General features: G+C 41.1%; 1 protein-coding gene across 1 annotated transcript; it reads right to left on the bottom strand.

Annotated features, from left to right (window-relative positions):
* Positions 1–3,907: 3,907 nt before the first annotated feature.
* LOC101485029 (arg8-vasotocin receptor) lies at positions 3,908–12,910 on the bottom strand. The gene is made up of 2 exons (XM_004566414.3): positions 11,784–12,910; positions 3,908–5,472 (listed from the first exon to the last, which is right to left on the bottom strand). Exons 1-2 carry the CDS (start codon positions 12,703–12,705, stop codon positions 5,189–5,191), a joined length of 1,206 nt encoding a protein of 401 aa, XP_004566471.3. The 5' UTR covers positions 12,706–12,910; the 3' UTR covers positions 3,908–5,188.
* Positions 12,911–14,207: the final 1,297 nt, after the last annotated feature.

Raw genomic sequence — 14,207 nt, 5'->3', positions numbered from 1 at the left:
TCTCCAGCTAAACAAAAACAAAACTGAGGTAATAGTCTTTGGCGCCAAAGAAAAACGATTACAGGTCACCAGAGAACTTCAATCTATACATCTAAAAACCACAAACCAGGCGAGAAATTTGGGTGTAGTGATGGATGCAGACCTAAACTTAGAAAAACACATTAAGACAATAACAAAGTCAGCTTACTATCACCTCAAGAATATATCAAGGATAAAAGATCTGATGTCTCAACAGGACCTGGAAAAACTAGTCCATGCATTCATCTTTAGTAGGCTTGATTACTGTAACAGCATCTTTACAGGTCTACCTAAAAAATCAGTCAGACAACTACAGCTCATTCAGAACTCTGCTGCTCGAGTCCTCACTAAGACCAAAAAAGTGGACCACATCAGTCCAGCTCTGAGGTCCTTACACTGGCTGCCTGTCCGTCAGAGGATAGACTTTAAAGTTCTGATGCTGGCCTATAAAGCTCTGAATGGTTTAGGACCAAAATACATCAATGACCTCCTGACCCAGTATGAACCATCCAGATCCCTCAGGTCATCTGGATCCGGTCTTTTATCAGTTCCCAGAATCAGAACCAGACACGGAGAAGCTGCATTCAGCTTTTATGCTCCTTATATCTGGAACAAACTCCCAGAAAGCCTCAGATCAGCTGAAACACTCAGTTTATTTAAATCCAGGTTGAAGACTCACCTGTTCTCAGCTGCATTTGAATAAAGCACCAAATCCACACTTTAAGCTTAAATTTCAAAACTTACATTTAACTACTGATTTTATCTACTGTTCTGATTTTATCTGTTTTGATTTTATATACTGTTGTTTGTTTGTTTGTTAATTAGTTAGTTAGTTTATTTGCTTGTTTTAATCAATTTTAAATCATGCTTTTTATTTGTTCTTGTTTCTAATGTCTCTGTAAAGCACTTTGAATCACCTTGTTGTTGAATTGTGCTATACAAATAAACTTGCCTTGCCTTGCCTTGCCTTTGATTGAAGCGCTGAAACCTTTTTATTTGTTTTCAATTTCAGACATCTGTTGCATGTCATGCACCCAACCTGCTTCCAATTACTCCTGTTTCCCTGCGTGAGGTAAAAAAAACAAGGAAAAATCCTGTTGAAGTGTTTTTATGAGAGGCATACTTATGCCGAGATATTGCACAGAGAAAAAAAAAGGTCTGAAGTTTAATATTCCCATGTAATTTTCTGAAGTGTCCTTGGGCAGCTGTCGGGCATGAGCTGATAAATTTAGTCATTTAAATCTGGTGAGTGGCCGCTGCACCTGCTGCATCTCGGCCTTATGCAAGAGTAACGATATCCATCTCCTGTTAAACCCATTCATGCACCAATCTGTTGTTTAGCTACCAAAAACACGCCATCACAATTGCTATTGTTACTGCAGAGCAATGTCAGAAATGGAGAACCTCAGAAATGTTTGAACCTCAGAAAAGCAGCATCATTAGAACACCTGCAGCTGTTAAGAGAAAAGCAGCTCACGTTTACGTGCCACGTGTGAGACAAAAACTGTCTTGTGCTAACAGTAACAGTAAACACTGCAGGAGACATCTTGAACCTGAAAATCAGGTAATCACTCCTGGACTTAAAATCCCTGCTGAACTCCCTGCTGATCCCAACTGTAATTTTCACCTAAAGGCCAAATTCCTGTTTGGCCAGATGGGCAAAGTGTTAGCCAATCACTTTACAGTTTCACAGACGGCTCTCTTAAATTAAAACCACATCTACAAATACAGAGGTTTTGCAAACAATTCAATTCAATTTTACTTATATAGCGCCAAATCACAACATAAGTCGCCTCAAGGCGCTTCATAGATACAGAGAAAAACCCAACAATCATATGACCCCCTATGAGCAAGCACTTTGGCAACAGTGGGAAGGAAAAACTCCCTTTTAACAGGAAGAAACCTCCGGCAGAACCAGGCTCAGGGAGGGGCGGCCATCTGCTGCGACCGGTTGGGGTGAGAGAAGGAAGACAGGATAAAAGACATGCTGTGGAAGAGAGACAGAGGTTAATAACAGATATGATTCAATGCAGAGAGGTCTGTTAATACATAGTGAGCGAGAAAGGTGACTGGAAAGGAAAAACTCAATGCATCATGGGAATCCCCCGGCAGCCTATGTCTATTGCAGCATAGCTAAGGGAGGATTCAGGGTCACCTGGTCCAGCCCTAACTATATGCTTTAGCAAAAAGGAAAGTTTTAAGCCTAATCTTGAAAGAAGAGATAGTGTCTGTCTCCTGAATCCAAACTGGAAGCTGGTTCCACAGAAGAGGGGCCTGAAAACTGAAGGCTCTGCCTCCCATTCTACTTTTAAATACTCTAGGAACAACAAGTAGGCCTGCAGAGCGAGAGCGAAGCGCTCTAATAGGGTGATATGGTACTACAAGGTCATTAAGATAAGATGGGGCCTGATTATTTAAGACCTTGTATGTGAGGAGCAGGATTTTGAATTCAATTCTGGATTTAACAGGAAGCCAATGAAGGGAAGCCAAAACAGGAGAAATATGCTCTCTTTCTAGTCCCTGTCAGTACTCTTGCTGCAGCATTTTGGATTAGCTGAAGGCTTTTCAGTGAGTTTTTTGGACATCCTGATAATAATGAATTACAGTAGTCCAGCCTGGAAGTAATAAATGCATGAACTAGTTTTTCAGCGTCACTCTGAGACAGGATATGTCTAGTTTTAAAGATGTTGCGCAAATGGAAGAACAGGTGACCAACCCGTCTGTGACACTCATTGTCTGTGTGTGTTCCCCAGCTGGTTGTCAAAAACCTCCTTGCAGTCACTTTGGCTGCCACAGTCGCCTCTAGTTTGCATGGAAGATGGTGACATGTCTGCAGAGACTCACCAACTACCAGCTGAGTGACAGTAAAACTTTAAAAAGGACAGTGCAAACTGGAAATAGTAAATGTTTGTTCAAAGTAATAGTCACGCCATTTGAATGCCAATGTTGTTGGTAAGCTGCTAGTTAGCCAGTGTTTGCAGACCAGTTGCCATTTTCTATAACCTCCAGCAACCAGTTAAGGAGTGCTCATTTTTCCCTTTCGTCTGCTGGTTAAACCACGTCAACTCTCGAGCAGTGAGTTCATGATGTCACTCGGGTCACTCAGGTCCACTCTTTAGCAAAAACACTCAAAATGCAGTCTCACAAACCAGCTGATGATGTCACCACGGTTACACTTTAGGAAAGTCTTTATCTGATCCTGATACGTTTATCAGACGGAGACAAAAACAGCTGGAAATGGATGATAATGCTGTGCTGTAATATGTGGAGATAAGCATTTGTTTGTTAAACATATAAACGTCTGAGCTACACTGAGCTCACACTGTTGGCTTTTTGGTGCTCCAAGTGGCCAGAAAATATAAATATTTCACTATTAAGCTCAAGCCTGACACGTTCACACTGGAGAACATGTTGACTCTGAACACAAAGAGAACCAGATCTAAAGAGGTTAGATCAGAAACAGTTACCATCAAGAAACATTTTTGAGCAAAGACAAAAATCTTCATGGAGCCTCAAAACATGCTTGAGCTTTATCAATTAAAATGATATCATGTTTCTCACGCAAGCCACTGAATTTGTGATCCCTGTTCTAGAGGAAAAAGGTTGATCCTATCAGGAAGAACCTCAATTTATTGTTTGGATATTTCACTTAAAACCCCTGAAATTCCAGTTTTATGGTGGCACTGCAGGAAACCCATAACTCTGATGATCATAATAGTCTTTATGAAAGATTACTGACTTATGCAGGCCGGATCAATCCACAGATCTATAACTAATATTTTTTCATTACTTTAGCTCTTCACTGCTTTTGTACTTAGTGAAAGTTACTAAAAGCAGGTAAGTGATCACCTATAAAACCCTCCTGTTACAGACAGAAAGCAGTCGAACATCACGTGACGACACAAACAACAGCTTTTATCTGCCTTTACAACACGTGCAATACATATTAGAGCAATACAGAGATGACAGAAAACATCACACTCATGAAATATCTTCAATATCTACAAACACATCTGAGAATGAGTCTCTAAAGAGGCTCAAAGCTGCTACAGAAGCCAGCAAAGCATGAGCGAGCATCAGAGCATCATAATAAAAATTAATAATTAAACAGATGTTCACAGAGGCAGTGTTAATTATACTGAACAAATAGCACTTTTAATTAGGATTTACAATTTTAAGCAGGGTAGTGTGGATACACGTCCCAGAGTCATTCCAGCTCCTTAAAGGTAAATATGAGTTGATTTTCTAACCTAATTTCTTTTTGTGAAAGTATTTTTGTTTGGTTGGTTTTTTAATTTTGAAAAAAAAAAAAGTTCAACCCAAACTTTCCACATTTTATAACTAAAAGAATTAAATAATTATTAATAAAGTACCTTTCCACTCCAGCGTTCTTAAAACAATGATTTCACAGTATGAAGGTTAAACTTCATAGCTTCATTAAGTACACTGTGATAGAGGCACTGACTGATTAAATACGGAATGACATCAGGTGAGGTCATGGATATCCCAATGTAGACAAATTCATCCGCCACTGAAAATAGTCCCCCCAAAATGCACTATTTTCCTGTTTGATTGTTAAATTTAGAAAACAGCACAACAAAGAGGATTTTATTGAGGCTTTAAGAGCTGGAAATATTTTTTTTAAGTTTTGTATGTTCAGAGGGAGAAAGCAAAAGCGAGAAAGTATGAAGCAGAAAGGGACAAACACATTTTTTTTTGAGAGGGAAGGGATTTGTACATGAATTAATTCAAGGACTGCAGAGTAACACCAGACTTAACCTCAAGTCTTAAAAAATGATCTCGTAAACATGCTTTAAATACTTCAATGAGAGCAGCTCTCCAAGGAAACACACCCAATAGTGCATTCAAAGTGAAATACATCCACACTGCCTGTACTGTACAGCACTTATTTACTATCCCCACAGTCTCCAACCCCGCAGACTGGAAATGAGTTATTAAACTTCAGCTGTGTGAACCCAAACAAGCCAAACACCAAAAATGTCCTTTGGAGTAAACTTTCCCACTGGATTGGAACAAAAAAACAGAGGGTAGGTGTGAACGCACCCTCAGATGATGTCATACCTTCCCTCACTGCTTCAAACCTGCTGCAGTTTTACTAACCACGCACACACATACACACATAAACACACAAAGGTAGTGTTTCTGGGGGTCAGGATGCAGATGGGATTGGCGGGCAGCTTTTGGGGGTGTGGTTGAGGTCTCTGACAGGCTCTGAAGGGCGTTGACCCTGCAGGCGGGTCAGCAGCGTGGTCCGGCGGATGCTGCTGTCCGAATCCTGGTGGTGGAACCGGTTTCGCAGGTGGCAACAGCACGGCAGGCTGCGGGCGAAGTCCGACAGCAGGTTACCGCTGAAGATCATGTAGATCCAGGGGTTGCAGCAGCTGTTGAGGCTGGCCAGCAGGGCGGAGAGCGTCACAGCGGCATTCTCAGAGTCTGCAGGGGAAACGGGAAGAGAGATTTATGAAGCACACTCGGAGACGTCAGCAACTAAACCAAAGTGTTTTTCCTCTTAAAGTACATGTACTAGTCTGAAACACACTGGAGTACTGCCAGCCTGCCGGGCAGCTCTTAATAAGGTTTGGCTGCCTTCATGTAGCTGTGACCTGCAAAGCAACCCCGAGCGAACGCCAGTATTAACAGACCAGCTCAGCTCTCCTGCACCACCGATAACAAGGACAGCTGATGCTGAAGGCCGCGTGAGACTCAGCAATTCTCTCCTGATTAAAGACGGATCGTTTGCGGTGAGACAGCAGCAGAGGTTTGGAGGGATAGAAATGGTAATAATTACTGACGTGATGGAGCCGCTGAGACAAGTTTCATTACAGCAGAGCAAATGGTTAAGTCCAGTGAGGCATTCAAACAAGAGTGCATCAAATAGAAATACATACATTAACTACTCTAAAAATACATTATTTGGCCTTGCTATCATATTCAGGCCTCCTGTTTTTATGTCCTCCAAGGTCATGTGTTTGGAAGAGTCAGCGTATCATTCTGTTTGTAAGCACGATAACTTACATTCACCAAGGTCTTCAAGGTCAACTTAGTGATTTATAACGTATATAACCTCTTATAAGTGTGCTGTGTATTATCAACACATAGAAAGTACCACATAAAGATTTTAAATATCATGTCACATTTGACCTCTGACCTCTCCTTCAAGGTGAATAGATTAATCTGAAGGTCAAAGTAAAGATAATGCTATGTCGAGCTATTTAAAACTTTTCGTTGAACTGCCATTGTTTGTATTGACAACATATAGCCATACGTATGTGGATATTAAATATCACGTTACTTTGAACCTCTGAACTCTTCCTTAAGGTCAAATAAGGTAAAACTTTAATAAAAAGACTTTTATATTTAAAACTCTATAAAAATTCTGCTGCCTTCAATTCAGTTCAATTTAATTGTATTTATATAGCATCAAATCACAACAACAGTTCCTTCAAGGTTCTTTATATTCTAAGGTAAAGACCCTACAATAATACAAAGAAATCCCAACAATCAGCAGGCACTTGGCGACGGTGGGAAGGAAAACTCAGTTTTAACAGGAAGAGACATCAAGCAGACCCAGGCTCCAGGAGGGGCGGCCATCTGCTTTGACCGGATGATGCTGGTATACAGGGGCTGTATCCCAATTCAGGGTCTGCAGCCTTAAAGGCCGCATTTTAAGGCCGATTACGTCACAGACTGAGGGACCCACTGCTGCACATCATCTGTGAGGCTTTGCACCCCTGATGATCCACCAGGACAAACTCAGCAGTGTGTGAGGAAGAGGAGGAGGAAGAGCCAGCAGCAGCTGACAGATGGAGAGAATAGACAGACTGTTCCCTGTTTGTGAAGGACTGCTAGGAAAGTTTAAAATAACTAATTGTCTGTCCTGAATCAGTCTTATTAAATAATTTAATCATTCCAGTGTTTTCAGTGTGGGAGAAAGTACTCAGGGCCTTCAAGTTAAACACTATGAAAGGCAGAAACAAGTTTAATATTCAGAAACCTAAAGTCTGTATCAGCAGCAGAATGGACCTAAAAATGTTTGTTTCAGTTCTATGAAGCTTTGAGTATTTTGGATTAGTAGTACTGCTGTGTTTGTTGCATCATATTGCTGTAATTGTTTATATGTTTTATATATTCTGAGGTAAGTTGATCTATAGTGTTACATCATATTCTATAAGGATGTTATGTGTTTGTATACTTTGTGCCCAGTTTGACCCATTTAGCAGAAGCCAGCCTGTTTAAGGCTCTGATATCTATTCTGTATGACTTAAAGCAGTTATGACATGGTCTGATTTTCTCACCCAATAAAGGAATATTTCATATATCAGTCTACTCTTCATTCTATCAGAAACGGTTTTCACAGCTCGTACATTTGCTTTTTACACATATATGTAAGCATTGAGCCAAATTTAGTAATGCCAACATATTAAAAGAACAATATTTGTCTCTTATATATAATACATCTATAGATACACTGTCAAAGATACTTGTCTTTGAGTGAAGATTTAAGGTGATGGGAAATATAAATAAATGCAACTCTACTCTTTACTGAAGCTCAGTATTTGACACGGAGTTCAAACTCACTGCTGTAATAACTAATAATGATTAATATAATAACCATAATATTGGCCATATTATATTTACATTACCAAAGTGAGATGACTTTAGTCTCATGAACAACATTAGCTAATTGTTATTTACTAGCCAATCTTAAATGACTGTTCAGTAAAGAAATGAAGCCCAACAATCATGTTTTACAGTCCTGGGGTCTCAGCCTCAGATACTTATCAAATCACACAAAGTTCATGTAGAAACAAATGTATAAAATGTGTTCTCCTTTATTTCTGTCAAACAAAGCTGTATGAAACGTTTCCAGCTGTTAGTATCATGGTTGCTAGGCAACCTGGGCAGCACAAGGGAGGCTAGACCGTCCCATTTCACAACCTTACAAGCCTCGCACTTCCGGCCTCAGCAGTCTTTGAGTACGGCCCTTGAGGACCGTTAAGGCTGCGTACTTTAAGGCTGCAGACCCTGAATTGGGATACAGCGAGGGATTCTAAATGTTATATTGACCTCTGTCCTGTGAACTATGACCTCACGTTTGCATTTCAGAGCTGCCTTTCTTTCAAGATGAGCCAAAACGTCTTCTATTTGAGAGAAATGATTGAGAGAATGAGCTGCATAGTTTGTTAGAAGTATACTTCTATACAAATCACCACAAATGTCCTAAGGTACATTTAAAAGAACAGCTAAAACTATGTAAATTTGTAGAAAATACAAAAGTGTTCAACTTTCTGGCCTATCAGAAGTTTCTCTTGCCGTGCTTCTTGTCATAAAACTGTTATTCTGCAATCTGTTGAACTTTTGTTGACTTTTTGGGGCCTTTATGTGGACAAAAATGTCATTAAACAACGTACATAACATCCAGTTGCTGATATGATCGCTGGTTCCCAGTGTGGCCCCGCCCGTGTGTGTTGACAGAAACACAAATATGTAACCAGCCAATCACGGAGCAGCAATTCAGTGCATTTAGGCACGTAAACACGATGAAGATGACCTGCTGAAGTTTAAACTGAACAGCAGGATTGAGATAAAAGTGATTTAAGTGACTCTACAATACACACAGGGTCTTCTTGATTGCAGAAAATTGGAAAAATGTTGCCTGCTCAGCTTTGGGATGTGGTGGAATGGGAGATTCGCATTGTGGATGTTCAGCAGACAAATCTGCAGCAGCTGTTTGATGCTGTCGTGTCAGAATGATCCAAAAATGATGTTTCCAGCACCTTGCTGAATCTTTTCCACAAAGAATTAATGAAGCTCTGGAAGAAATAGAGGTCCAGCCTGGTCATGCCCATGTTCCTGATGACCAAATACCAGAATTTAGACTTAAAAGCATTTGCCAACTGACCAACACCACTACATTGATCATTGTTTGAATTTTTGGCATTTTAAAACATTTGAAAATGAATCTCAAATCTGATATGTTCTAGTTTTTCAACTGTACAGAAACTCCAGCAGAACCCAACAAGCCCAACAGGGTCCCTATATGATGATACTAGAAAGCTTCATCTCTGCTTCAGCCATTAAATGCATGCTTTAATAACAGATATGGTTTGGAAGGAAAGAGTTGGCATTTGTGTAAGTTTGGAAGATTTCCCTGCAATATTGTAATTATTTAAGTTTTAATTAAAGGCCAATTAAAGGCTTTCTTTGTTTAGCTTTGAGCCAGTTTAACCATGTGTGAAGTTTCCAGCTTTTTCAAATACCAATTAAAAAGTAGAAAATATAGAGAAGTGTGGCAGGTCACAGAGAAATTGGAAAGCAGAAACTTGTGGCCAACCTTAACCACAGAATAAATTAAAAGAGGAGATATGTGAAATTTTTTTATTTTTATCTTTTGACGTTTTTTATTAAACCTCAAGCCTGTGCATGTCAGTGCTGAGTAATTTTCCAATGATAGAAGTCAGGATATGAATTTTATTTTGCAGCTTCGGAGTCTGTTAAAGGAGAAAAGGCTGCCCTGGTCTGCTCACCCACTTGAAGAATTTCATTATCACTGTCATACAGAGCCTTACTGACTGGTGAGGGCATGAGTGCTGCTTCCAGCAGCTTGATAGGAATTCATTTTCAGGGAACATCAGGGTTATATCATTTTCTGGCGTAAAACCAGTCAGAGCTCTGAACTTTTTAAATATAATCCCTTTCTGAGTGCAAGGAACAATTTAACCACTTTGTCTCATTTTGAACCCAAACTGCTGCAGAGTGGAGCAAATTAAAATGAAAGATTTTAACCAAACTGAGCCTCACGTGTGAGAGAAATGTTATAATATGCGAGACAGTAAACTGGCTTAGAATCTGTCGATTTATAAACTGACCAAATGTTTACCAAACTGCCAAAAGATTATCAGCATATTCTATTTTGTAAGCTATGATCAAGATCTTAATTAAAGAGTTTAGAAATGCTTCATGACTTCACTGATTCAATCACTGTCTGTGTTTGCAAAATATTTTTCCAGTGGTGGAATGTAACAAAGTATATTTAGAAGAAGAAGGTGTGTACATTATTGTACTTTATTGAGCCCCGTGGGGAAATTGCTCTCTGCATTTAACCCATTCACTCAGTGAAGCAGTGGGCAGCCATTGGGCACCCGGGGAGCAGTGTGTAGGGACGGTACCTTGCTCAGGGGTACCTCAGGGTAGCTGTTAAGGGGAATCGAACCCCCGACCTTCCGATCATGGGGCAACCACTCTACCTACTGAGCTATCCCTGCCTTACTCAGGTGTTTTACTGATATGCAGTTCTGATGTTATGTTCTGCTCCTTTTCTATTTTGAGTGAGAATGTTGTGTTTTGTACTCCGTGTTATAGTTTTAAAATTTAAGTTACTCATTTTTATGCTGATGTTAAAAATTTATAAATAGATAGATAGAAGGTAAAACTAACCAGCAGTAAATCAGGTCATTAAAGTCATCTCCAGCTGCATCTTTAGAGTGATGGCAACATATTAACCTTTATGTTTATCGCCTTAACATTTTTATGCTAAAACTTTTGCCGTGTTTGGCAACACTGGGTATATAATTATGATTATTATTTGAGGAAAAGTCTAAACATCACTTGGACCAAACGGTTTTTTCACCGGAGGCTGCAGAGATTTGGAATTTTTTTTTTTTTCATACCAGAAAATCTCACAGAAAAAAGAAAAATTTCGATTTTAGTTTGAAAATGTGGCTGAAATATCTTCAGGTCTGCAGTTACTGCCTGTGCGAAGCTTTGGCTCACATGCCTTAAATTTCTTTGCACTGAAGAAATGTATCTGTGGGTTTGTTGATGGTTTGCTCTTCAACTGTAATTTCTTCTTCTTCTTTAAGTACTTTCATTATGAGTACACTTTGTTTTATGAAGGTGCTTCATTTCGCACATTTTTCAATATGTCACATTTTTTAATCTGCACCATCGGATGATCTAAGGAAAATGAGCCCTTAGCATCTGTTGTAATATATGTAGTGCACATTGTTCTTGTTAAATAAACCCAAATCAACTACATTAATTGATTAATTAAAAAAATTGTTTCACCACCTTGTAAAAAAAAGTTATTGAGCACTGAAGCACGTTTAAATTATTGCGCAAAATAACATCTGCATGCGGGCACGAGGCTAAACACGTGCCTACCAATAGCAATATTACATTTGGATTTATAGGCTTTGCATTGTGATTTTTATTTAACTGGAGCCGCCAATAATTGAACCAAAGACATCTTAATTAAAGAAAATTTGCTCTTTAGCATTCTTTTAATTCCCTTAAAATCCCTTCCAGGGAAGGTGGAACGTCTAAAGTTGCTACAAAGCAGAAAATTTGACTGCAGACCGGGGTGGACAAGTGCGCTAATTTGTAGATGAGCGCAAAGCATTTTTGCCTCATATGTTGAGGGGATGTGCCTCTTTGTGGCTCAAAGGTGAACACATGTCTCACCAGAAAAGATGTGGCTCAAACGGAGACACGTGGACGTGTGTACAGGCTGAAATAACAATGTTACAGGGAGCTGTTAGCTTCTGTTTATTCTCACAAGAAGTTGTGATTCAATTTAAATTAAATTAAAAATCTGCATTCTGCCTTTAGCTTTGTAATTTCAAACCTGTGAAGTTCGCTAAATTTACTTAAACCTCAGTCTGCCCATTCGCTTTACTCACACTTTGCCACAAGTGTGATTTATATTTTTAGTAAGGTTCTGGTCCTGTCAGCAGGTCACTCACCGTCCCAGGAGAATGTCTCATCCCACACCGACCACATTTGCACCGTGAAGAAAGGCGCCCAGCACACCACGTACGCCACCACGATCACAAAGGTCATCTTGACCGTGCGTAATTTGGCACGGGAGATGGTGCTGACGCTGCTCACCGAGCTCCGGCTCAGCATCCCGCTTTTGCTGGCCTCCGCGCTCTTTCTTCTCTGGGTTTTGTATCTGAGGTTCCTCCAGATCGTACGGCAGATAAATCCGTAGCAGAACACGAGCACGGCCACGGGCACCACGAAGATCCCGACCGTGATCCAGGTGATGTACGCGCGAACCCCCCACGGCTCCACGAAGTGCCCCCAGCAGTCGTAGACGGCTGAGCCGGGGCGCACCTCGCTCAGGGAGAAGATGCAGTACTGTGGGGTGCTGAGGACCAGACTGCACGCCCAGGTGGAGCCGATCATGATATAGGCGCGCTGCGTGGGCTGCTGAAGCGTCTGCAGCGGGTGGCAGATGGCGATATAGCGGTCCACGGTCATCATCACCATCATGTAGGTGGAGGCGAACATGCCCAGCACCTGCAGGTGCTTCACGATGCGGCACAAGAAGTCCGGCCCATAGAAGCGGAACGTGACCTCCCAGCAGAGCTGTGGCAGCACCTGGAAGAAGGCCACCACCAGGTCAGCCAGGCACAGGTGCTTCATAAACAGGTGCATGCGCGACGGTTTCCGCCGGGCTCGGTACATGGCGAGCAGCACGCTCAGGTTGCCCACCACCGCCGCCACGAACGCCAGGCTCAGCACGGTGATCTCGAGCTTGGCCACCTCCTCGTTACGTCCGAACGGGTCGGTGTCGTTTCTCTTCAGCTGCTGCGTAAAGTTAGAGCTATCGGTGCAGTTTTGGTGCGTGGCATTGCAGGAGCTCACCGAGGGGAGCGGCATGGTCACCGTTTCTCCTCCGGGCGCATGGAGGTGTCTGCGCGCTTGTGCGTAACCGTAACCCTCTTCCAGCGTGTACGGGACTATTGAGAAGAATTCACGGGTTAAAAATCCAGAAGGGATCCATCTGTTTCCCTGCGAGGTGCACAAAAACTCCAACCTGAATCCGAGCAGCAGATCTAGCCCCTTTTAAAGTACACTGCCCCCGAGAACCAGCCCTCTGCATGCCTCACTGTATCCAAAGCCCCACACACGCGCACTTCATCACCTTACTCCCTCCCACCAGCTCCATGCTTAGGATAAAGTGAAAGGGGGGGGGGGGGGGGGGGGGGGGGGGGGGAGTAAAAGACGAACATAGAGGACAAAATAAAAACTGAAGATACCAGATTAAAAAAAAAGAAAGAACGATTATTTATTTAGTCTTTAAAAATTTACTTTCAAGATCGACTCTTTTTTTTTTTTTTTTTTGTAAATGTCACTATAATAATTTGTCAGTTTCAGTTTTTGAACTTCATCTCTGACATTTTTGGAAAAGTAACAAAAGCCACAAAATTCCAGTTCTGGAAGTCAGAAACTTTTCCTAAGCTACAAATATGTGAAATCAGAAGATCATAACTGCTGCTGCTGTCTTGTGACCCAGAATATTTTATTGTTACTCTCAAAATTTTTCCCATTTGCCCTGCTGTGAACCCCTTTTCCAGTAAATTAAAATTACATAATGGAAATTCAAAATGTCACATCTCAGGGTGCACACTGGACACCACGGGCCATATTATTGGAGAGAGAATCACAATGATCATGAGCAAGATTCTGGCAACAGTGGGGAGGAAAAACACTATTTAACAGGAAGAGACCGGTGACCTGTCCAGGATAATTTTATTACCAAAATCAAAGGTATATTTATATTTTCTCATCATAACATAATGATATGTTTGGTCAAACACAGCAGTATTTTGTGTTTTAAATATCAGTGGAGCAACATGGGGACTACAGCTCTGCCTTTGAGACCATCCCACCCAGTAGACTGCGCCAAGATGTCTGACCAGGATCAACACTGCGCATGTCACATCCCATAACACAACAAAAAAGGCAAGAGAAATGATTATTCACTTTGGGAGGAAGCAGAATCTCCGTGTGTAACCGGTGTGTCCCTGCACACGGCAAACACGTTCCACATATTCACAGCATCTAGTAAAAACAGGCGTAATGATGACAATAATGAACTAAAACACACAATCAGAAACATCAGGGTGGAGAAAGATATAATTAGTGTTAGAAAAGAAATGACACTGACCTCTGCTACAGAGGAATTGCAGAAAAGGAGAGAGGCCAAACGGGTACCACAAAATTAGGGTTGCACCAAAGAAGAAGAAAAGGATGAGGAGGGGCTGATAATGAGCTGATAATGAAGATAACTACAGGCTTGGAGGTGTTAGAAGTCTGGCATACCACAAACAGTTTGGGGTTTAGGACACATTTTGTATAATTATAAGAATATGTCATTT

Source organism: Maylandia zebra, linkage group LG17, assembly GCF_041146795.1.
Source record: "Maylandia zebra isolate NMK-2024a linkage group LG17, Mzebra_GT3a, whole genome shotgun sequence".
In the NCBI taxonomy this organism is placed as follows: domain Eukaryota; kingdom Metazoa; phylum Chordata; class Actinopteri; order Cichliformes; family Cichlidae; genus Maylandia; species Maylandia zebra.
Note: the sequence above shows the minus strand (reverse complement) of the source record. Positions and strands in the feature narration are given on the sequence as shown.

Excerpts from the sequence above, each read along its gene's own strand:
- LOC101485029 (XM_004566414.3), bottom strand. The coding sequence starts at position 12,705 with ATGCCGCTCCCCTCGGTGAGCTCCTGCAATGCCACGCACCAAAACTGC. Across the intron at positions 5,473-11,783 it reads TGAGACATTCTCCTGGGACG|ACTCTGAGAATGCCGCTGTG; the intron begins GTGAGTGACCTG and ends TTTCCCCTGCAG.